Source organism: Triturus cristatus, unplaced genomic scaffold (genome assembly GCF_964204655.1).
Source record: "Triturus cristatus unplaced genomic scaffold, aTriCri1.1 SCAFFOLD_231, whole genome shotgun sequence".
In the NCBI taxonomy this organism is placed as follows: Eukaryota; Metazoa; Chordata; class Amphibia; order Caudata; family Salamandridae; genus Triturus; species Triturus cristatus.
The window spans coordinates 969,253-991,994 of NW_028187364.1; the positions used below are offsets into that span (position 1 = coordinate 969,253).

At 44.9% G+C, this 22,742-nt stretch overlaps 1 protein-coding gene across 1 annotated transcript in view; it reads left to right on the plus strand.

Moving 5' to 3' along the window:
• Positions 1 to 22,742, plus strand: part of LOC146771200 (FACT complex subunit SPT16-like) — a 267,181-nt gene that overhangs the window by 142,618 nt on the left and 101,821 nt on the right. Inside the window, exon 11 of the mRNA XM_085640304.1 lies at positions 12,617 to 12,735. Coding sequence (XP_085496430.1) covers positions 12,617 to 12,735 — 119 coding nt within the window. The remainder of the gene's footprint in view (positions 1 to 12,616; positions 12,736 to 22,742) is intronic.

Here is a 22,742-nt window from a genome sequence, read left to right on the forward strand (position 1 = left end):
GCAGAGTGTGAAGGGTTCGCGGTTCCGGGCTGATGCCAGGGATTAGAAGCAGATTTTGAGTAGAACCTCTAATCATGGGAGTCCCAGGTGCTTAGAGCCAAAAGGTAGCCAGGTCCTCCGGGGTTTGTGAGGTTGCTGGCCACAAGAGATGCCGGGTTGGAGCAGGAGCAGGTTCGAGGGTCGACAGGCCAGTAGGGCTGGGGCCAAAGCAGTTGGTGTCTTCCTCTTCTTAGCAGCTGCAGGGCAGGTCTTCTTTCTTCTTGCTCTTCTTTGTATTTCGGAATCTGGGGAAGGAAGGTTCAGGGTGCCCCTAAATACTAGATATAGGGGCGTTACAGGTAGGTGAAGGGCAGGGACCAATGGGTCCCTGTCCTGTGGGAGGGGGTCAGTAGCCTAGTCCTGATTGGGCATGGCTTCCCATCTTCAAGATGGCGAGAGCCCGGAGATGTGCTTCACCTCGCCTCCCCCACCTGAGGGGTGGGGTTGGCAGGCTGGCACATCCCCTGTCCTTATTTGGGGTTTCTGGCCAAGCTTCCCGCCAGAGTGGGGGGTTGCAGTGGCCTGGGAAGCTCACAGAGGCGGCATGCCTTTGAAGCTTCCCCCTGCCCATCCTGGGGGAGGAGATCTAGCACCTCACCCAGGATGTGCATTGTTGCAGGCCCAGGAGAGCAGGGGCTCTCCTACCCAGGGGTCCAGCAACATGTCTGCTGTGTGGCAGCCTAGGCAGCCTTTCGGAACAGACGTTGATTGTAGGTTGGGTTTCAGGGGGCATCTCTAAGATGCCCTCTGGGGTGCTTGATACATTAAATCCCACACTTGCATCAGTGTGGGTTTAATGTGCTGAGAACCAAACTTCTCAGTCTTCAGTGTTGCCATTGTGGTGCTGGAGAGTTCGTGTTTGAGGAGCTCTCAGCACCATGTACTCTTAAATGGCAGTACTGCACTTACAGTGCCCAGGAATGGACCTTGGTACTGTAGGGGCACAGGGCTCATGTTCCTGTGCCCACACCACTGGCATAGGGCACCCAGCTATAGAGGTGGCTAATGTACGCCAGGGCAATGTAGGTGGTGGGCATGGCACACAGGGATGTGTACCATGTCGACTTTGTTTTGTCTTGTACCCAGACACTCAGCCTGCAAGGGCAGTGTGTGGGTGTTAGGGTACAGGACCTCTAAGGGTGGCACAATGAGTGCTGCAGCCCTTAGAGGCCCTCCCTGGTCACAAGGCCCTGGGTACCTAGGGTACCATTTACCAGGGGCTGACATGTGGCCAGGGCTTGATAATTTGGGTTTTAGGTTTTTAGGGAAGGAACATAGGTCCTGGGCACCTGATTGGCAGGAGTCTAGGGCACACTCAGTCAAAGTACATTAATTAATTCAGCAAAAAGTAGGGGCATACCATGCAAGAAAGATGGCACTTTCTCACAGTAATCACTTCCCTTCTCTTGCAGCAATAGCTGCCAAGATGTCATCATCAATCTTACTTTTGGATCTTGTACCTGCTGCTATTAGATATGTTGCCAGTGCTGTTTTCGCTGCTTTGTCAGCTAAGCTTTTTCCGACAGCGTGGACAGCTACTCGCTGGTACCCAAGAGTATGAATTACATTCACGAGCGGCAGACGTTGTTTAAGGTCTGCAACCCAAACCCATAGCATTTTATGCTGGATTGTGCTACCTTTGGAATCACAATACTCATTTTGAGACCAAAAGAATAAATTGTCGTTGAAAGACTGAACACAGTACAAAGAGTCACTCACTATAAGAGTAGTAACTCGAGGATCAGCAAACTCCAGTGCAAGCACCAGAGCACGTAGCTCTGCCAACTGGGCGGTACAATCACCCAATGTCTGCGTGTGCACAACATCAGATTTGTATTCACCATTCACGAAAGTACCAACCACTATGGCGCAGGCCGCTGAATAAGCATGCTTAGATTCCGTTGCTGGTTGCGCCGAACCATCAGTGTAAATGACACAATGGTAATCCTCAAGCAGGCGCAAGGACAGAGGAGCTGGATGAACAAATTCATACTGCAAATACTCCTGAGTCTGCAATGAGGCATCAAAGATGTAAGTGACATCAGGCGATGTCAAAGAAGTGGCCCATTGTATCCAACGTGGATGCAAAGCTTTAGTATTAGGTACACTTGCTTTCGTAACTGCCTCTAGGGCAGGATACGGTGTGACAACCAACATTCGTTTCCCTTGCGACAGCGCTCTCTCCTTCAGAATCGCCATCTGCACTGCAGTCAAAACCTTTTCGACTGTGGAAAAGCGCCTTTCAGCTGATGTGTACAATTGCGATTTGTTAGCAATGGGGACTGTATCGCCCTCATTGAACGTTAAGTATGTGAAACCCACCGCGCCAGGCACAATTCTTATTACCAGGTTAGTGTGGTTATCACGCGTCATTAAGTATTTTGAAGCAAGATCAGCCTGTAAAGATTGCAGGATAGCTGAATGTTTTGCCAGCCAGCTCTATTTGGAAAAAGTAGTTTGTACCAAGGCATATAGCGGCTTGATACGTTGGGCATAATCGGAAATGCAAATACGCCCGAAATTCAAAAAACCCAGCAAAGATTGTAGTTTATTCAGTGTTGTCGTTCACGCAAACATGCGCACTTCTCCAGGAAGTGAGGTGCTATCCTTGACCTTCGTTGAGTTCATAGCCCAAAAACAACACTGTATACTCTGCAATGTGTGACTTTGCAAAGTTGAATTTAAACTGAAGTCCGCAAACATGACAATGATGCCGTCAACGCGACACAGATGCGGCCACAATTCGTCGTCTGTGAGATAAATATCATCAACATACGAGTACGCATCAGGGTCAATGCTCTCCAACAGTGAGACAACACGAGCGGCAAAGACACCTGGACTGTTTTTGTAGACCATGGCTAATCTTTTAAACTGTTTTAGCTTGCCGCCAGAAGTAAAGGCTGTCCATTGACTACTAATCGAGGACAGATTATGGTTATAAAAGCCATTGGATATGTCAAGTGTGGTCTAAAACCGTTTTCTCACGAGACTATCAACGAGGGCAGAACTGTGGGTATTCTGTACGGCACAGGTCCGACAATGAGAGTTCAAATGCCGGTAATCCAAAACTAGGCGGTACGACCCATCAGGTTTAGTTAGTGAATAGAGGATTATTCATGGGTGACACACGTTTCAATAACACCTTGATATTCCAATTGGTCAAGGATTTCTGCGACGTGAGATCTAGCTTCACAGCGCATGGGATATTGGCGTTGCGGCTGGGGCATAGACCGTAATGAAATCTCATGGCTTGACAACTTGTCCCACCCAACCTGAATACAGTACAACGCCAGAGCAAGTACCTGAGCCCACTCTTCTGCAAAGTTCTGTGCCTGATCCTTCGGCACAGTGTGCGCGAAAGATAGGAGGATTAACTCCTCCCCTCTAGGAGCGGCCTATATGGCGTGTAATTAGATGGGGGTGCCGTAGGAGTGTATGGGTGAAAAGTATTATCATCCGCATTCACTGCCGGCAAAGTAACCCAAGAGTAAAACAGCTCATAGGGATGTGATGCATCGGCACTCACTACAAAGATAATAGACATCCCAAACTGCGTCAAATGACGCCAGAGAGGTGCGCGACTATGCGCTGCAATAGCGACTTCAGCCATAAGGACACAGAGAAGAAAAACAATCTATATGAACAGTAGTACAAAAAAAGTATTAGATAAAATGAAACCTTTTTAATTGTCAAGCTTGAGAGAACCTATACATTAACTATTTAGGTAGGTTTAACCATCACTCCCGTTAACCGGAAACAAGAGTGAGGGTATTGTGGACTAATATAAGCACTACTAAGGCGTCTCAATCATAAGACCAAACGTTAGGTGCGCCATGTTGCAGGGATTCTGCTCATGCACAGAACTATGCGCAGGAAACCAGGACCTCAGTGAATTGTGGTGTACCAAAAACTCACCTCAGAACCCCTATCCAACTAGCATCAGTGTCTCATTCGTTCTCCGTATCCTCTCGAAGCTACCAATGATTAGACAACCCAGAACAAGCGAATTGGAGTACTCTCAGGAATGGTGGGAATCAGAAACACCTTTTCGTTATTATTTTCATATCAGTCCACAACAAGAGTAATCAGAGACACGTTAAATATTAAAATGTTTATTTTTAACTATGTGCTCTAAGGTGCAGTACTTTGGCTAACATAAGCAGACAAATGATTAAAAACAAAACCATCAGCATTGTTACAATACCATAGAAAATGAAGGGAGAAATCATATTACAAATAATAGTGGAAAACAACCACACTCCCTTCGCTAGTAAGCTAGTTTTATGAAACTAATAGAAGGTCTCTAGGCTTGAATGGGGAACCCCATACCGTAAATATCAGCTTAGGTGAATCACATCACAGGATCAGCTCTGCTCTGTGTCTGGAAAAGGTTTTCAACAAGTGTCTGAATCATGCATGCAAATGCAATATTAAAGGCACCCAAGTTTCAGATATTTGCAGCTGTGTGCGTGTTATGGCTAGAGCATGGGCCGATGAACCTGAATTCAAAAGCATACATTGTTATTTGACCTTGACGGCATCTGCACACAGTGTTCAGACTTAGGTCGTGGTGCACGTCTAGGGATGTGAACAACAGACCGTTCTCATGTGGAAAATAAAGCAAGCAGTTTTTCTTGTAATAACAGCTACCTTCAGTGTCGTGTGCAAAAGCAGCAAAGTGGCAAGATGGCGTTTTACATCTTAAGCGCTTATGCTAACTAGACAATGTGTGCACATAGAACCCCGTCTCCACTACATTGCCAAAGCTGTTGTGTGTTGGTGCGAAGCTGGCACGGCGAGTGACATCTGCCGTGTCTGATGTGGAAATGTTACCAAGGGCAAGTGACAACAGGTTATTCCCATGCTAGTCGCGCAGACTGGCACAGCTAGTGTTGGAAGCGAGGAGAATCGTATCACAAATCCTCCCACTAGACATCGTCCTGTCAGGTGTGTGGCACGCCCGACAGTCAAGGGAAAAACGTTCCGCTGAGGAGACTTTTTTTCTTTTCTTTTCGAAACTAAAGTGCACTGCCGGTCACGCTGACTGGCACAGCTCCAAAGCATAGGGAAGCTTCATGTGCAGCCTTGGTCCACAGGAGTTCATGATTGTGGCCTGTCATGCTGATAGGCACAGCGTTTCCTCTCACCATTTTGATCGACATCAATTTCCTCACAGGCATCTCCAGCTCTTTGAGGAGAAGAAAAGTACTGGGGTCACGCTGGTGATGAAGGTTGTGGCGTGCAAGCAAACATGCTCAACGTGAGCCGCTGATTTTGGAGCGAGATCCAGGTGGAGTTCAGTCCTGGGCTCCTCTAGCCATGAGAAGGAGGAAATAAAACGTACAGGTTACACATGATGAGTGGTTTGTGAAAGGAACCGTGACTTGAGCTGAAAACCATCTCTCAAGAATATGCTGCCACCTAGTGGTTAGAATTACGCATTCTCCACACTGCATTTTTTTCGAAAAGGGATTTTCAAAGTGCTGCCAGCCGCTGGCCTCAAGCTTGCGTGCATGTGCGCGTGAACGCACGCAGCCGCCATCTGTCTTTCCTACGTCACGGGTAATGCTTTTCGTTTTTTTTTTTACTTCACACATCCTTACTAAAAAACTAACTTGCATTCCCTTTCTATTCGATTGCTTTACCTTTTCAGGCCAGCAGAGAGAGCTATCGGCCCACGCTCCTCAAGAACGCAAGCATGCCTAATGTTTAGAAGCATCATGTCGTGAATCTTTTAATTTCAATTTCGCCGTCCTGTGGCCACTGTACAAGAAAAATGTTTCTCGGACATATTACGACTAGGCCGTATTGCCCCCCCCCCCCTCCCCCCCCCCCCTCTTTTACACGTTTAGAGTGAAGAGATGTATGGCAAGAGACTACAGTATGCAATACCTAACAGAGTTTCTTCAGCAAAGCAATACATTAATCTGCAACCAGGCTGTACCTCTGTGTTTTACTCTACAATGTGCGGCTCGAATGCAGAGGAGCGGGCCCAGCTCTGTTCATATTTTATTTACAACCGGACAGAATCCTCAAGGATTTCTCTGACAAGCGGAATTACAGTTTGTTGTATTTGTGGGCTTTGGTGTGTTTTCTCCGGACGTGCACTTCCAAGCTCTACGCCTGTGTCCAGAGGGTTATACAACTGTTTTACACGCCGGATGTATCCTTAGGGAGGCAGGGGTAGCATGAGCTTCTTCTGTGAATGCAGTCACGGTCAAACCCTGACATCGGACATGCAAGAAGAACATGTGGACTTCGTATCACCAAGTGAATATAAAAAGATCAACAAAGCCACAGGGGTCTTCCTCATATTACTGGCTACTGCTGTTGCAATACAGTGACTCACATCACACTGCACACACTGTTTTACATTAAAACCTGCGCAGTGCTAGTGCGGCTGCAGCAGCACCTAGAACGTGTTTATTTCTACTATCATGTTGTTAGGTAGTTTTTCAGCGATCGGGCTGCAGCTACAATACTGTGTTCTTTCTGTCGCACACGTCTGTGCTCTTGTTATCAGGTAGTTCAGTTTTTCCATTTTTGTTTCAATTGACATAATATAAGACGCAGAAGTGATATTTATATATCTAACTTGTCAGTGTTCACTATCGTTTTTCTTCCCAACTCAACCCCACTTTGTTCGTCGAAGGCCAGGCTTTTGTCTATAGGTTCCAGGGATGCTGGTGAGATTTAATGCCATACCTGGTCAGCCTGAGTGGTTAGGTCTCGCCTGACCCAGCGCATGCGCTGGTCTGGCGAGACATTTTGAGAGGGCTCCAAAAAGTGCTACCAGGCCAGCCTAGACCTACAGTGCATGTGCGCGGCCGCTTGCGCCACGCTCGACGCGAGTACTTTCACTTTCGCGGCCACACGGCCGTTTTGTTGTTTGATCGCGATCACTTTCGCGGCCGCTTGGCATAGCCAATAGGTCTTGCTTTTGGGACCTTATAAGTATTGAGTTATGCAACTGTTGCATGGCTAAACACATAAGGTCCCAAAGGCGAGACCTATTGGCTATGCCAGTGCTTGTTTTTGATATGTCGGGTGGTTTCTCATCTGGCGTTTTCTGTGCTGTTCCTCTCGTGAACAAGTGCTGTATCTGTGACTTTCGGTGAATAAATATTAATTACAGATATTTCACAAAAATCTGTTTGTGATTCTTTTCGCCAGCTTTGCTGTCCTGTGCAATATTTATGATCAGTTGATCAGATATATATTTAATAAATTGGTTGTTCAGAAACATAATACATTTTTAGGTAGCTGCCCGTTACCATAATTGCCTTATAATGGTTAGGATAAGCTCTTTAAGAGAGCTTATAAATTTCACTTCAAAGGACATTTCACTGCAACGGAGTTTAACCTTTGACTTGGGGAAGAATATGTAGCCAAGAACTGCTTGTATATTGTTTTAGTGTGGAATAAATGTGCTGTTTACAGTTAATATAGGACCTTTTTCAGAAACTGATACAGAAAGATAATTAATGCATTTGTAAGTACATTTCCTGTGTATATAGTAACCAACAAAACTCAGATGAGAAAAGTAATACAAAAATCACATCCCTTATTATAGGCCCTTGCCTCTCGCTCAGAGTTGGAACACTACAGCAAGTCTTTAACGTCGGACTGAAATATTTTTTTCCAATAAAAACAGGCATGACAAACAACATTTAAAAAAAAAATAATTTTGAACGAGTAAAAGCGGTTCTCAAAAGAAACTTTTTTCTGCTTTTTTGTTGAAGATTTTACGTTTTTTTTTTGTCAAACCTGTCTAAAAAAAACGAATTCCATTTTGGACACATTATTTTTTTCTGCAATTTTGGCTGATGAGAACTTGATTTTTTATAGCTCGATTACTGGGCTCACCTAGACTAATAACTTTATGGCTTAGTAAAAAGTGAAGGCACAGTGGCAAAACAGGGATCTGAGTATTCTTCTCACTCTGGAGAACAATGACGGTACAATGGCTTGAGAAGTTATGCTTCCTACTAGGGTGCAGATGACATGGAGGCCCTCCTGTCCTCGTACCGGCATCTTTTGGCAGCATTAAACTCTGAGTGCCATGCTTTCTGATGCCTATGCATCCCTAAGGTGCTGGAGCAAGATTTTCTTTACTGCGGTGGAAGGTTTTCTTGCATAAGTTGCAAGGCGCAGTCTTGGCAACACCTTGTTATCTCAATCTCCGACACAGAATGACTGCCCCACAATGGACTTCTATGGCCCCCTTGTTTCCTCCTGTTTCCTCATGCTATTGCTTCTCACTCCGAGTCAGCTGTTTAGGCTTTGCCCACAAAACCAAACATGCATTGGCATAGCCAATAGGTCTCGCCTTTGGGACCTTATAAGGGTTTAGCCATGCAAAGGTTGATGTTGTTGCACCAAGGATATTGTGTTGCATACCTAAATACTTATAAGGTCCCAAAAGCGAGACCTATTGGCTATGCCAATGCTTGTTATTGATTTTCCTCTACGCCTGTACAGACTAGAAAACACTGTTCCTTCTTCCATGTGCGGCTCTTTCAGTTCCCTAAACAAAAAAAGAGTGTCCTGTATAAAGGGGGTGGAAGTTCTGGAGTGTAGGAAGCTGTGCAGTGGTGAGCTGAAACATCACAAACTTTGATTCACTTGTGTTGCGCACAGCACTCCCATTAACCATCTATAGTATCCCACAGACAGCGTGCAAAATGTTACTCCTCCACCTTTTTTACTATCCACTCCAGGGGAGCAAGTCCTAAAATGGAACAAGTGGAAAAAAGTTTTTCAAAACTATGCAGTGGTTTGTGGACCTAACTTGGGGTTGGAACTGAAAGTGGCACTTCTTCTGCATTATCTAGGAGCAGAAGGGCAAGAAATATTGGAACATCTTCCTGAGTTGAATGCAAATGATGTGAGAGTGTTGAATGAATACGAAATCAGCCTTAAAAAAATTAGATATCCATTTCTTGCCAAAGATTAGCACGATAATGGACGCTACCATTTTGGGAAGAGGGCAGAAGGAAGGGGATACGGTAGAAGAATTTGTATCAGAGTTAAGGAAACTAGCAGCAACGTGCAAGTTTGGGGGCGCATGTGAAGAGCGGATACGTGATTAATTCCTGTTGAAGTGTAAAATTGAACGTATACGTGAAGAGTTGTGGTTGAAGGATGAAGTGTAGAGAACTTTCGCCCCGCTAACCTGCTCATCATATGTGTAATGTTTGATAGAGGGTACTTATCAACTATGACGTCTTTGTTCAGAGCCCTTAAATCAATACATAGGCGTACAGATCCATCCCCCTTCTTGGCTGCAACTATGGGTGCTAACCACTCAGTGGCCTCCACAGGTTCGATCACCCCCAACCCACATAGTTTCTCAAGTTCATTTCTCACGTCTTCCTGTATTGCAATAGGAAGATTCCTGACCTTGGCTGAGACAGGCTTATACTTCTCTCTGAGTTTTATTCTGTGGGCGTAGTGATTTAGGCATCCTAGTTTGTCCGTGAATACATCTTTGAATTCTTCCTCTATCCCTTCTTGTGTTCTACCCACTTTTTGTATCCGTATTTGGGGGTTCTTGTTGGGATTGAGGTATACTCCCAAATCTTTCTGTGCTTGCCAACTCAGGATATTATCTCCTTTTCTAGACACATAAATCTTTGCAACTGCCAGCCTGTCTTTGTAGCCTACTGTGCCCCAGAAGTAGCCCTTCATTTGTATGGCTAGTCCCCCCTGAGGTTTTCAGAGAGAGCCTGGTCAACCTAGCCCATGAGGGACATATGGGAGTCAACAAAACCAAACAAAGGTTGCGGCTGGACTACTGGTGGTCAGGTATGGACTTGGAAATCGAGAGGAGAATAAGAGATTGTGTGCCATGCTCTACCAGCGACAAGGTCCTAAAGTAACACACACCTCCTATACACTGTAGGTCTCTGCCTGTGAGTCCATGGGTGGATGTGGCTTTGGACATTGTAGGTCCTCTTACAGGGGAACATCGCACACCCTACATATTGGTGCTGATAGACCTCTACTCCAGGTGGCCTGAAGTGAAATTTGTGGCAGAAATCACTACCAGGGTAGTCATAGATTTCTTGCTAGAAATGTTCATCAGGGAAGGATTGCCAAGCAGTTTGTTGACAGACAATGGGGTGCAGCTCTGCTTGAAGGAAATGAGAATTTCTAGAGTGCAATAGTATTGTACATAAGCGGTGTGCACTATACTACCCAGAGACTAATGGGATGGTCGAGCGTTTCAACAAGACTATTAAGGAGGGTATCCAACTAGCGAAGGCCAGTGGGTTGTGTTGGAAAGATAAGGTCTTGAAGCGTCTTGAAGCCTACAGACTAACACCCTACCAAAACACCAGTGTGACACCTTTCGAGTTGCCGAAAGCAAGAAAACCCAACTCAAGGTTAGTTCCCGGGTGGATGAAGTGGTATAAAGGTTGGACAGGTCACAATAAGGAATCACAGTGACAGGACAGAGAACGCAAGGCCATATTAGAGAAATAATAGATTCGACAGGCGGCATGCGGTCAAAGAGATTGAGTTCCGGGTGGGAGACCTAGTGAAAATCAAAGCACCCATGGGCAGAGCACACTGGTCCGAGTACACTGATCCCACCAAGATTGTAAAATTGTTTAATAATGCTGTTAAGACCCAAGAAGGGAAAATATGGAACCTGGGGAGGGTAGTTAAATACTCTGCTCCCACTGTAGACACCAACAACGCCTCTGAGCGAGAGCAGTACCCTGGGCAGAGGCGAGGGCCCAAAGCAGGGGTGTTCTAGACTGGTTAACCCTCTTCCCAGGGTAAGTGGCAGGAAGATTTGCCTCCCCAAGTACTTGGAACATTATGTTGACAAATAGTCTGCAACCTTGTCCTTTACCTTATCTACGTTGTACTTCAAATGTGTAAGAAGGAGGATGTGTGGTATCCTCCGCCGCAGGGGGATCCTTTCCCGTGCCACCCACCCTCCTGTTGTTCTGTTGGGTTGCGCCACTGTGACAGTCATTAGAATGTCACAGTGGCCAACGTTCTAAGGTGAACTCCCTGCACGGAGCATTGACGGAGTGTGTTCACGATCACAGCTGTTGCTGGGGTCCTCTGTTGTACTTCTCTCAATAAGCCATCTTGTTTCACCTTTACCGAGTCTCTTTGTTTCCTGCCGAAAGTGTGACACCCCACCTACTACACATCTATTTTTAGATGTCTTACATGTATTACCATCGTCCCCTCAAGAATCTTAAGTGCCCCTCAGTTGAGCCTTAAATTATCATAATCTGCAGTTTTTTCCCTCTGGCTCATGAAGGCCTCCTGTACAATACTTGTGCTTAGCAATTTCCATATATGTCCTGTAAGTGGTTAGGTGTCCCACCGTATAAGGCTTGATATACAGGAAGGGAGGGGGGTGATTCTATTAGTTATATAATTTGTTCTGTGGTGTATTTGTAAATGTAAATGTAGTGCATTTATATAGCGCTCCGCACACCCCCGAAAGGGTCTCTCAGGCGCTGTGCACATACCGCTGAGGAACCCTTCCTGGCCTTTCCCTGTGAAGTGCCCACTCCTGGGCACCCCCAAGGTGAAGCCAGGCATCCTAGCGCTGTTGGGGCCGTTGTGGAGATTAAGCAAGCTATTGCCCAGAGTTGCAGAGTGGGACCCATGATTAGAATAGGCACCGAGGCGAGAATTATCAGGTCCGGGGAAATTGAGCCCAAGACCCGCTGAGGCAGAAATTGAACCCTGGTCCGGGCCAGACCTCTGCATCAGGGTCTGCCGCTCTAACCATTGAGCCACACTTCTCCACAATGCATTTGTGAGTGCATTGAGATTTGAACACCCAGAGGAATGATGATATTGCAATTTACAGTTAAGACCGAGGTGATATAATTGTTTAAAGGTCTCTGGAGTATTTGAGTTTATAGCAGACTGCTTACCCTATACAAAACACTGGTTTGTTTGAGAATAAGAGATCTGTCGCCCTGTTCAAGTATGTTTTGCGTGATTAATGTAGGTCTTTTCACCTTGTTTGTCTCTGGTCTGTTACTGACTGTAGGAGGCATGATAAAACCTGTACAAATGTACATGTATGGTGTATGACTTAGTAAACTATATCTAGGGCCACTAGAATTATACGGCAGGGTAGCACCAAATTATGCGGCAGTTTTGGCTAATGTATGCGTCAAGAAATGCAAATTATGCTGCATATGTTTTGCTAGTATTACTTCATTAATTTGTAATGAGTACACATGGTAACTCGGCATGGGTAAAAATGTCACCTCCTTAGTATCTGTTTAACTACCAGATACTGAAATAAGCAACTGAAAGATGACCAGTTAGCCTTTGCGAAATGTCTTCCATTGCGCACGAACACGTTTTTAGATGCTTGAGCTGGAAACAATTTTTTTGTAAAATCTGCAGACTATAAAGCAGATAATGGATTATGTGGCAAATAGATAATTATGTGCAAAATATCTGCTACCACAGAATAACGATTTTAGTGGCCCTGTGTAGATGCAGTTTGCCTTTTCATACCTGTAGAAGTCTTTCAAGGTGTGCCGGAGTCATTTGTTTCAATACTTCTTGTTCATCTTTGTAGGTTTCCGGTTCACGTCTGTGCGAGGTGACAAGGTGGACATCCTATACAACAACATCAAGCCTGCAGTTTTCCAGCCCTGTGATGGAGAGATGGTCATTGTACTTCACTTCCACCTCAAGGTACGGCATGTCCTGGCTTTGGGGTGTGGCTTCTGTTCATACATAGCGCAGAAAGGGTTGAATACATCTTGTGTCTGAGAAGGCCAGTTCAATGGATGACCTGAGACGTTTCACAGTTTTTAGATTGAGGAAACATTCTGAGGCTGCACTTTCACGAGGCTTTCCATGATGCAGACTTCCCAACCGATGCATGCGCTGCTCAACCCCCCTATTAAGTTTCTGAACATCAGACCTCACAAGAGTTTGTCTTTAAATGGTTCAGGATGCAAACCTCGACTAATACAGAATAATGAATGCATGAATGTATTTTAGCACATGGCTGCTTCATCAGAAGCGTCCCCGTGCTACAGTCCGTACCCTTGAGCAGCCTGAACCTTTCTTTCGGAGACAAAATGTTTTTAACAGTTTTTTAAAGTTGGATTCCGAGGTAGACTTCTTTTGCTCAATGTGTAGCTCAGTCCACGGTTTTGGCTTTCAGGAATAAACCAGCATTTGCAATGCAATAGGTCTCGCATTTGCGAGAGTTTGAGCTATTCACATTGCAAATAACAATGCCTTTTATTTTTGTTTTCGTTTTTGAAACTTAAATAAAAGGCATCGTCATTTACAATGCCAATAGCTTAAACTTGCGTAAATGCGAGAGCTATTGCATTGCAAATGTTTGTTCTGTATAGAAGATGGTAACATCTTATTGGCGATGAGTGGGACGAGGACAAGGGGCACCTAAGGGAAATGCTTCCAAACAAACACCTGAGCTATCTCTCTGAACTACTCTGTACCAAGGAACTAAAAAAGAAAAAAAACTCAGAACTGAACCCAACCAAGCTACCCAGATGCTGCCGATTACCAAGTGTTGGATTCCGCATGATCCTCACTGTTCTGGTGCATTGAATTTGCAAATCCAAGGGGACCCTCAAACCCACTTCCTTCGTTTCCACAGTCCAAACTAGTAAAACACAAACCTATTGAAACGACCACTTCTTCCCACTGCCTCTAGCTGGCCCTACACTTTCAGCTGCAAAGCCTAGAAGAAACAACACCCAGCACCTATTGATGCACTGGCAAATGCAATTTCAAAGCCGATGGGAGTCCCGACCAGACTCAATGAACTGCCTCATTGACACAAAACGAAGACTAAAAGCAAGGAAAACCCCAAACATCTCTCCGTGCTGTCCCATGCATTTAATATGACAAGGTAGCCAGTCACACACTCTGGTGTGTTACCCAGATTCTTCACATTTTACATAAAAAAAATCAAGTGAAGTACTCACACGGATCCACGATCAAAAACAAGCAAATGAAAAACCCTCTCTGAGCTTCGTCAGTGCCTCATTCAGATTTGAACCCCAAGTGAATACCACCCACATTGTTAGTTTGCCCTGACACATTTGAAAGCAACCCCCAGGGAAACCCCTCGGCTGTTTCCACGCCTTGCTGCAGGCCAGCCTGGAAAAGAACTGAAGGAAGTTTGCCACCTAAATTCTTGCGCTACACAGATGCAGAGTCTTATCAAATCCCTGTAAGAAACTGGCTCTATATATACTGCACCAAAGTGAGGTACAGTGTGTATAGAGTCCAAGGGTCTCCTGAGGTAGGCAGAGGTTAACGTTAGATATAACCTTACTCTCTAAAGTGGTAACTTGGTCGAGCAGTAAGGCAGTATCAGAGGACAGTGTAAAGCATTTGAGGTACACACTTAGTCAGCAAATGGTCTCACACACTCAAGAACTGAACTCTAGGCCAATGGTTTTGTATAAAAAAATATACTGTTTTATTTCTTGAACCAAGCTCGCCTAGTACAGGTAAGCATAAAAAATACTTTTCAGTAGTAAATTACTTGTATAAACACAGTTCAAAATTGCAGTGTAACTTGTACTGGTTTTCATTACAGTTTTAAGTAAGCAGTTTGCAACACATTGCAGCAGTGGTTCCCAAACTTTTTTGACCTGTGGCTCCCTCGACCTAATTGGCAGCTGGCCGTGGCTCCGCATCATGTCACTCTTTTTTACTGGCCGGAGAATGTAAGCACGAACTCTGGAGCACTCCCAGATTTCGCCCTGAAATTAATTGGGATGAAGCAGATGAAAAAATGTGTCTTTTTCTCTCCTACAACAACCCTTTGCCTTTTTCTAGCTGTGGTTCTCTGTTCCACTCAGAGATGCCCATAAGTGGGGGCATGGAAACCATGAGAGAAAAATAATGATGCAAATTAAAATTGGAAACAAGTTTAAAACAAAATACATGGAGACGTGATATTACATTTATTTCCATGTACCACGTACAAAGCCCAGGAGCATCAGAGCACTTCACATAACTTGGGAAATAATAACATACTAGAGAGAGCAAGAAGTAATAATAAATATAGCAGAATCAAAGCCACAATGTGTAAGAATACAAATAAACACTGTTATGACCAATTATATACAAATCCACTCATAAAGAGAACAAAGAAGAATGTAAGAGTGTTTCTCTCAGGGGAGATAAAACCATTACAAACCAGAAGGTGGGGCTGGGCGTGTCGCTCGGATGAGCGCTTCCTGATCTAGTTACTGTTCCCGGTCTGCCATTCTGGCTACTAGCTAGCTGCTCTATTCAAATAAATCGAAGATCAGACATGGTTTTCTGTGAGGTGGGTGGGCCGGGGGTGGCATGATGTGCAGCAACGCATTGAGAAGGGTGACTCCTGTTCATGGCACAGATCTACTTTTAATGAGCTGATTTCATTGAGATCTGTGGATTGTGGTGGGAGGGCGGAAAGAGAGGTGGAGGGGAAGAGGAAATAGTGAGAGAAGTGTGCGTGAGAGAGATGGGGACAAACAAGGGGGCACAGAAGGAGTGCACACAAGCTCATAGCTACTCTACAAATCACAGATCTGAATCATTTCAGAAACTTTATTTCGACATTTAAGTCATAAAAGTAACAAACATTACCATTTTACATCAGTACAAATTAGAGCAAAACATGATAATCAGTATAAATTTGTACTTGCGCCTAAAGCAGTGATGTTCATCATATTTAATAAATAAAATACTATTTCCTATGCATCCAAAGGAGTAAAACCATTTCATATTTGTACAGCAATATTTGATCCTCGTCTGCTAAAAACAATCTAGGCAACAAAATATCCTTGACTAGGAATATGCTATACATAATTGGTTACATAGACAAATGAATTAGGGGGCCTGTTCAATGGACTCTTTAGCAATAATCTGTCTGGATCGTATTATCCAAGCCCACTTTATGTATTTTGCCATTGCTATAGCAATTTTCGGGCTCGGATCTGAACACAAAATTCTTAAAGCCTCCTCGTGCCTTCGGATTCTTATTAGCCGACAAACAGGTAATACCCATTTTTTCCGTGGGAGGACATAAAGGGAATCAGAGATTCAGTCATGTCCCCGCACTTTGGGCATTTGTCCTGTGAACCTTTAACCCACTTAGATGTAAATATGCGGATTGGCATGGTACCTATCCTAAACTGAAAATACAGCTTGCGATCACTTGGTACTTCGATCAGGCCCCAATACAATTCCTGTCTACAATTCTAGGAATCTAGCTGTTAGATGGGATGTACTCCCCTTCACAGATGATTCCAACCCTATCATTTCCCAGTATTTTGCCTTCACAGTTTGTTTTGAAGGGAAGATCGCATTTAGGGGATCATCCCACAGATTTCCCCATCCCAGTTTGTACAGTAACATTTTTATAGACCTCAACCAATCAATTTTGTAAAAGGGATCTTTTTCCATGATTTCCGTTAAGCCCAAAGCATAAGGCTTGAGTTCCTGGGTTGTCCACACCCTGCGCCAGTACAGCAGAGGACGCAAATTGGCTGTATCTAGTAGGGTTTTCAGAACAAGGTCCCAAAAAAGAGGTAACAAAGGAGTACTTTGTGGCAACCCGACGATTTTCCGGATAAACTCGCTCTCCATGACATTCAAACGTTTTGGGTTATTGCCATACCCCCATAACTCGGACCTATATAAAGACGAGCTACGAATCTTCATCGAGTAAATCTCGAGAAGTGGGCCAATTGGTTGTGTCTGCGAGGTTTTAAATCTTTTTAAAAGGAAGCCTGTCTGTTGTTGGAACTTCAATATAGACAAATCTATTTGACTTTTCCAACACATGTTCTTTTGTAACGTAACTCCCAGATAAGTGAATGCGTCAACCTGCTCCAAAGGAAAGCCATTCATAAGAATTACTCCTTTATAAGGTTTGTAAGACCTACACCGTTTAGGGCCATTTAGGACCATAAACTTAGTCTTGGCAACATTTATTTCCAAGCCACGTAGCGAGCAAAACTCTTCAAAGCGCCGGAGGGTAAGCTGCAGGCCACTCGGGGTTTTGGAAATCAGCAGTGTGTCGTCCGCGAACATGAGGACTGGGACGCGAGTACCAGCCATAGCCGGAGCATCCGAGGGGACCCGGGAGAGGAACTCGGCCACCCCGTTCACGAAGAGCGAAAACAGGGTCGGTGCCAAAACACAACCCTGCCGAACTCCTCGCTCTACGGGGAAAGACTCCGTAACCTCTCCCTGCCGTCCCCACCGGACCCGGGCAAAGTTGTCCTCATGCAAGCGGACCACCAATGCCAGCAACTCTGGTGCCATCCCCAGCTCCTCCAGTACTCGCCACAGCTTGTCACGCGGAACTAGATCGAAGGCCACCCGCAGGTCGACAAACACTGCGTACAAAACCCTTTTTTCTAGGACCACTGTCCTCCAATATAGGACTATAAACCTAAAAACCTGGTCTATAGTGCTGGTTTTAGGACGAAACCCAGCCTGGAGAGGACTCAGGACATTACTAGCCTCCATCCAGGTCTGGATTTTGCCCAAGGCCAGCCGGCCCATGATTTTTTGCATAGCGTCAATCAGACTAATGGGCCTATGGTTGCTAGCCAGCGATTTATCCCCTTTTTTTATATATCGGAACAATTTCGGCGCCTTTCCAGGATTGGGGGATAACCATTCCCTGGGCTATAGCGTTAGCTAAGTAGGTAATGTATAGACGCCATCTTTGCCTGTCGTGCAGAAATACGTCAGCAGGGATACAATCCATACCAGGTGCGCGTCCTTGTGTTACCGTATCCAAGGCCCTATCAACCTCCTCAGGACTAAAGACAGAGTTGTTGTAAAACACCTTCCCCTGGCAGAACGTGCTTGCTTCCTCGGTGCCTTTTGCGTATTGTGGCTTGAAAAATTCGACCCAGGAGCTCTGAGGAACGTGATTGTGCGGACTGTCAATAATCTCGCCCCTCTTCCATTTAAAAATATCCCAGAACTTTTTCTGGTTTTTATCAATACATGCTGCCTTGAGCTCTTATTGCCACTCGCTCTCTTCCCATTCTTTTTTTGCTTTCCATTGAGCCCTTCTGTAGGTATTACGGGCTATTTTAATCATACTTGGTTCTTTTGATTTGAGAGCGACGCCCAGATCTCCACGGGCTTGTTTGCAGGAGGCGTTAAACCATTCCTCCTGTTTGCTTCTAGGAACTTGTTTTACTGAGAAAGGTCTACAAAAGTAAGATTTAAGTTTAATAAATAAATTTTCATGTATTTTCTCAGTTAGAACTAAAAATTGACTTGTAGTACCACCTGCCATCATTGAAGTCAACGCTTCTTCAACATTAGACTCAATACTATCTAATATGCTAGGATGCTCTGCTACTTTATGCCACTTGAGGTGGCGCTCATCATTTGATAAAGCAGCTGCTAGTCCTGCCATTTCGGAGGCTCGATCCGTTCTATCTCCCAAACCTTTCAATTCGAGGCTTGACCACCATGTCCACTAGCGTATGCCACATCCTCAGGTGGACCAAAAGGTAATCTATATTGCTTGCCCTGGTGCCATTATCATAAGTTTTACTGCGCATCCTATCTGATATGGTTCTGCCGTCAGCTGCCCTTAATTGGTTGCCCAGGCAAAACCCTTTCAGAAACAGGGCCGCCTCAGTCCATTTACTAACTGACATTATCTCGAGCTGTGGGACCCCCCCATCTACAAATCACAGATCTGAATCTTTCAAATCAGTGTGAGGTTTTTAAATGGGTGTGACACATTATGTTAGGATTGTGTGCAGTGTATGCTTTATTTGTGCATGTTGAGACCACGACTATTGTGTGCTGTGAGCTTGTCTAGTATGACAGAGGTATGTACAGTGCTGTATTTTCATTGTTTTGGCATACTGCAGGAATATTGCAACAAACTGCAGATTGGAAGTGCACTGAGATGTGGCCATGACTCTTGGGTATTTTTCTGGTGCTAGCTAGTCCGTTTTATAGGGATAGTTAGTAGTGGCCACCATATGCTGCCTCCTATGCACCCTATTGATCAAAAAAGCGGGCCAATGCGTGGATGTGCAACTGGCATGCCGTGAAGCATGAAGGCGTGGCAAAGGCAAGCCAAACTGCAAACTCATGACATTCCCCCCCCCCATCAAAGCAGCCCCTGTATTTATGCTGGCTGCTGTTCCTGTAGTGTGGAAACATACATTATTCAAAACCTGTTTCAATACACTAGGCCAGGGCTTGTAAATTCTGGCATGGTGTTTCTTCACAGGAGTAGAGTACGAGTACGTTACGAGCAGCAGCCAGCATAAATACAGGGGCTGCTTGGGGTCACGAGTCTGTCATGTCCCCCTTCTTTGCTGTAAGGAAGCAAGGAGTATTGCAACCAACCTGTGTAAATTGTGAAGAAGAGGGTCCTAAGAGGCACAGCACAACACGGGCTGCAAGAACACTCGCCAGACTGCTGTGCGCGGGTAAGCGGAGGCTACGTGAAAGCACGTCGTAAGCACGTATGGCGGCCCTTCGCTCTTGGGCCAAACCATGATTCGGGATTACACAGGTGGCATTTGTAACTCCCCCGTGTGTTGCACTGCGTCTGGGTAATTTAAATAAGATTGCTGCCTTCAAGCAGACCGCTGACAGGAAAAACGCATCATTTGTTAATTGCGCACATTCACGCAACTACGATTAGATTAGAGAAGCTTCCTCAGGACACGTTATCTTTCCCACACCGTGCGTGGCGCCCCTGGCTACTCTTAACGGCGCACTGGGGTGCTGCGGCGCACAGTTTGAGAACCACTGCATTGCAGGTATAGTACATTCAAATGAATGGGCTTTTTAAGTAAAATGCAGTTAATTACTTTTCAGATTAGTTTTACTAATACAGGGTTGGATCCTAGATTCAGCCCTGGGACATTTCCTGAAAACAGGTGAGTAAATGCGTTTTAGTAACAGGTACGATTTTTAGGTCTCGCCTACGCAGCCCGCATGCGTTGCATAGGAGGACTTTTAGCCGTCGTTCTGCTCTTTTTCAAGCACTGCACTCGTGGCGGCATCTACCTTGCAGGAGCGCGCAGCGGAGCACCACAAGCACGACTGCAGTGCTTGAAAATGAGCAGACTGCGCACGCACAGGCTCACCTCCTGCCCCCCCCCCTCTCTCTCTTGTGCGCATACCACTTCCGGGCTTGTTCCTTCCTTCTTTCATCCCATGTTGTTCATTCTCTAATCCTTTCCTTTAATTTTTTTTTTTACTTCTTTCTATTTCATCTTCCTATGTAGGTTCATCTTTCATTTTTGCTATAACTCTATTGGTACAGTGTCAGTATTTTCTCATTTCTTTCCCTAGTTTTCTCATTTTCCTAATTTTTCTATCCTTTCCTTTATCGTTATTTCTTTTCCTTTGTTCTTTCCCTTTCTTTCGTTTTCTCTCATTTCCATCTTTCTTTCAACAATGCTTCCTTCTTCTTTTCCATTTTTTCTGCCATGTCTATTTTTCTCTACTTTTCTCCATTTCAATTTCCCCACCTCTTTCCTGCTTTCCGTCCTTCCCCTTTCATTGCTGCTGCGTTAATCTTCTGCCTTCTGTACTGTCCTTCCTCTACTTTGCTTCATTTTCTAGTCACTTCTGGTTTTTTATTTTTTTTCTTAACTCATTTATTTTGCCTTTCTCCCCCTCCATTCTCCTTTCCAAATATTTATTTCCTTTTTTGTAGTACCCTTCTCTCACCCTTTATCAATTCCTTTATTTTTTTTCTTCCTCTTGACCCTCTTTCTTCTACACCTTTTTTAAAAAAACGTTTTTGTTTTTCTTTCTCTTTGTTTCTGCTTCTTTCTTCTTTCCGTTCTTTCTCAGTTGTCATTCTGTCCCTTCTGTCTGTTTCTTTATCTTTTCCTCTCCTTTCGCTTTCTTTTTCACTATTTACATGTATCTACGTTCTCTTCCTCACTCTCTCTTACTCTCTCTCAAGAGCAGGGGGATAACATTGGCACTTGGGTGCTTCTACTGCAGTGGTAAACCTTTTTCACTGCAGCTCTTGTGACTTTAATTCTACTGCCTCACAGGGCAGGACTAGAGTACTTCAGTGATGATGTTTAAGGTTCTTAACCCTTGCATACACCTATCGAATTTCTATATTAGGCAGTAGCTCAGGATGGTGTTCAGTGTTTAGAAGTGTTATGAAAGTATATTCTAAATAAACACTGCACTGTCTTAAAATACCTCTTTAAATCCGTGAGGCTTGTCTCTTAAACTTTTTTAACTTTGCAATGATATGCAGCTTGACATCAGTGCCCTGTCCTTGGTCATCACTCCATCTCTCATTATCTACCCACACCATGGTGATCTAGCACCAGAAATGCAATTGTTTCCCCTTATTATTTGCCTTGTTTACTAGGAGAAGGTAAAGTTGTCCAGCTTTTTACATTTACTTATTGAAATTTTACAGTGATGTGCACATAGCATAGCAAATAAAGCAAGAAAATGGGTCCCATAAAGAAACCAGCATTGGCATAGCCAATAGATTTCACCTTTGGGACCTTATAAATATTTAATTATGCAGCACAATATCCGTGGTGCAACATCAACTGTTGCATGGCTAAACACTTATAATGTCCCAAAGGCGAGACCTATTGGCTATGCCAATGCTTGTTAAAGAATATTATTGCATTTCAAAAGTTGACACTTAGAAACTTTTTCACATAGAATCACCAATGTTATCCTATGGGAGGAAATTCACTTAGCAGATAAGTTATGTTAACGATACTTTTTCTTACTCAGTGCTGGATCCCAAGATTCAGCACTGGGACATTTCCTGAAAACAGTTGAGAAAATGTGTTTTGGTTATTCGGCTGGTTTTTAAGGAATATTTGTAATTTTCAAAAGTCGACACTTAAAAACGTTTTGGGAGAAAAAGTGTCAATGTTATTCTATGAGGAAAAAGAGGTTATCGGTTTCCAGGTTGGTAATCGGTCTTTGGAGTTAGGGTCCTGGTGTTAGACTCAGGGGTCTCCCAGGGTCAGTGATGCACTGTTGTTGCACCCTCAGTGGCACTAGGGCGGCCAGGTGCAGAGTGTTGAGGCTCAATGTTATCCTATGGAGGATAGGGGGGCTCCGGTTGGTGGCTGCTGGCAATCAGGCCAAGGGATTGGGGGAGCAAAGCTCCTAGGGTTAAGCTCAGGGCACGTTGGAGACCAAGTTAGCACCAAAGGGGCACCCTCAGCGGCACTAAGGCAGCCGGGTGCAGGGTGCTGTTTTGAGGTCGGGTGCCCTGTTGATTTCAATGGAGATTCTCCGGGACAAAGAAACACTGCAGACTCGGGAACAAGGATCTTCCAGGAATGACCACCACTTCGAGGGGTAAGTTGGGATGTCGGGGATTGGTTGGGATGTCGGATTTTCTTACCCGTTCTGGTCGTGGTAGGGGGGGCCTCTGGATTGAGGCTGCAGGCGTCGTCGGGAGGCTTGAGGCAGGTCAGGGGTCGCCGGATCTCTGGTCCGGATCGCCGGGGCTACCTCCTTGTGGTATTTTTACACTCTAGCTCAGGCCGTGTTCGGCGGGTGCAGAGTGGGCTGGATTTGCGTGTCCTGGCTGGCACCAGAAGCTGCAGTTCAAACACGTCCGGTGTTCACGGGAAAAAAACAGCTTGGAAAGTGAAAGCAGGCAGAGTCCTCCGGTGTTTTTGAGGTTGCTGTCTGCTGGACACGCCAGGGTT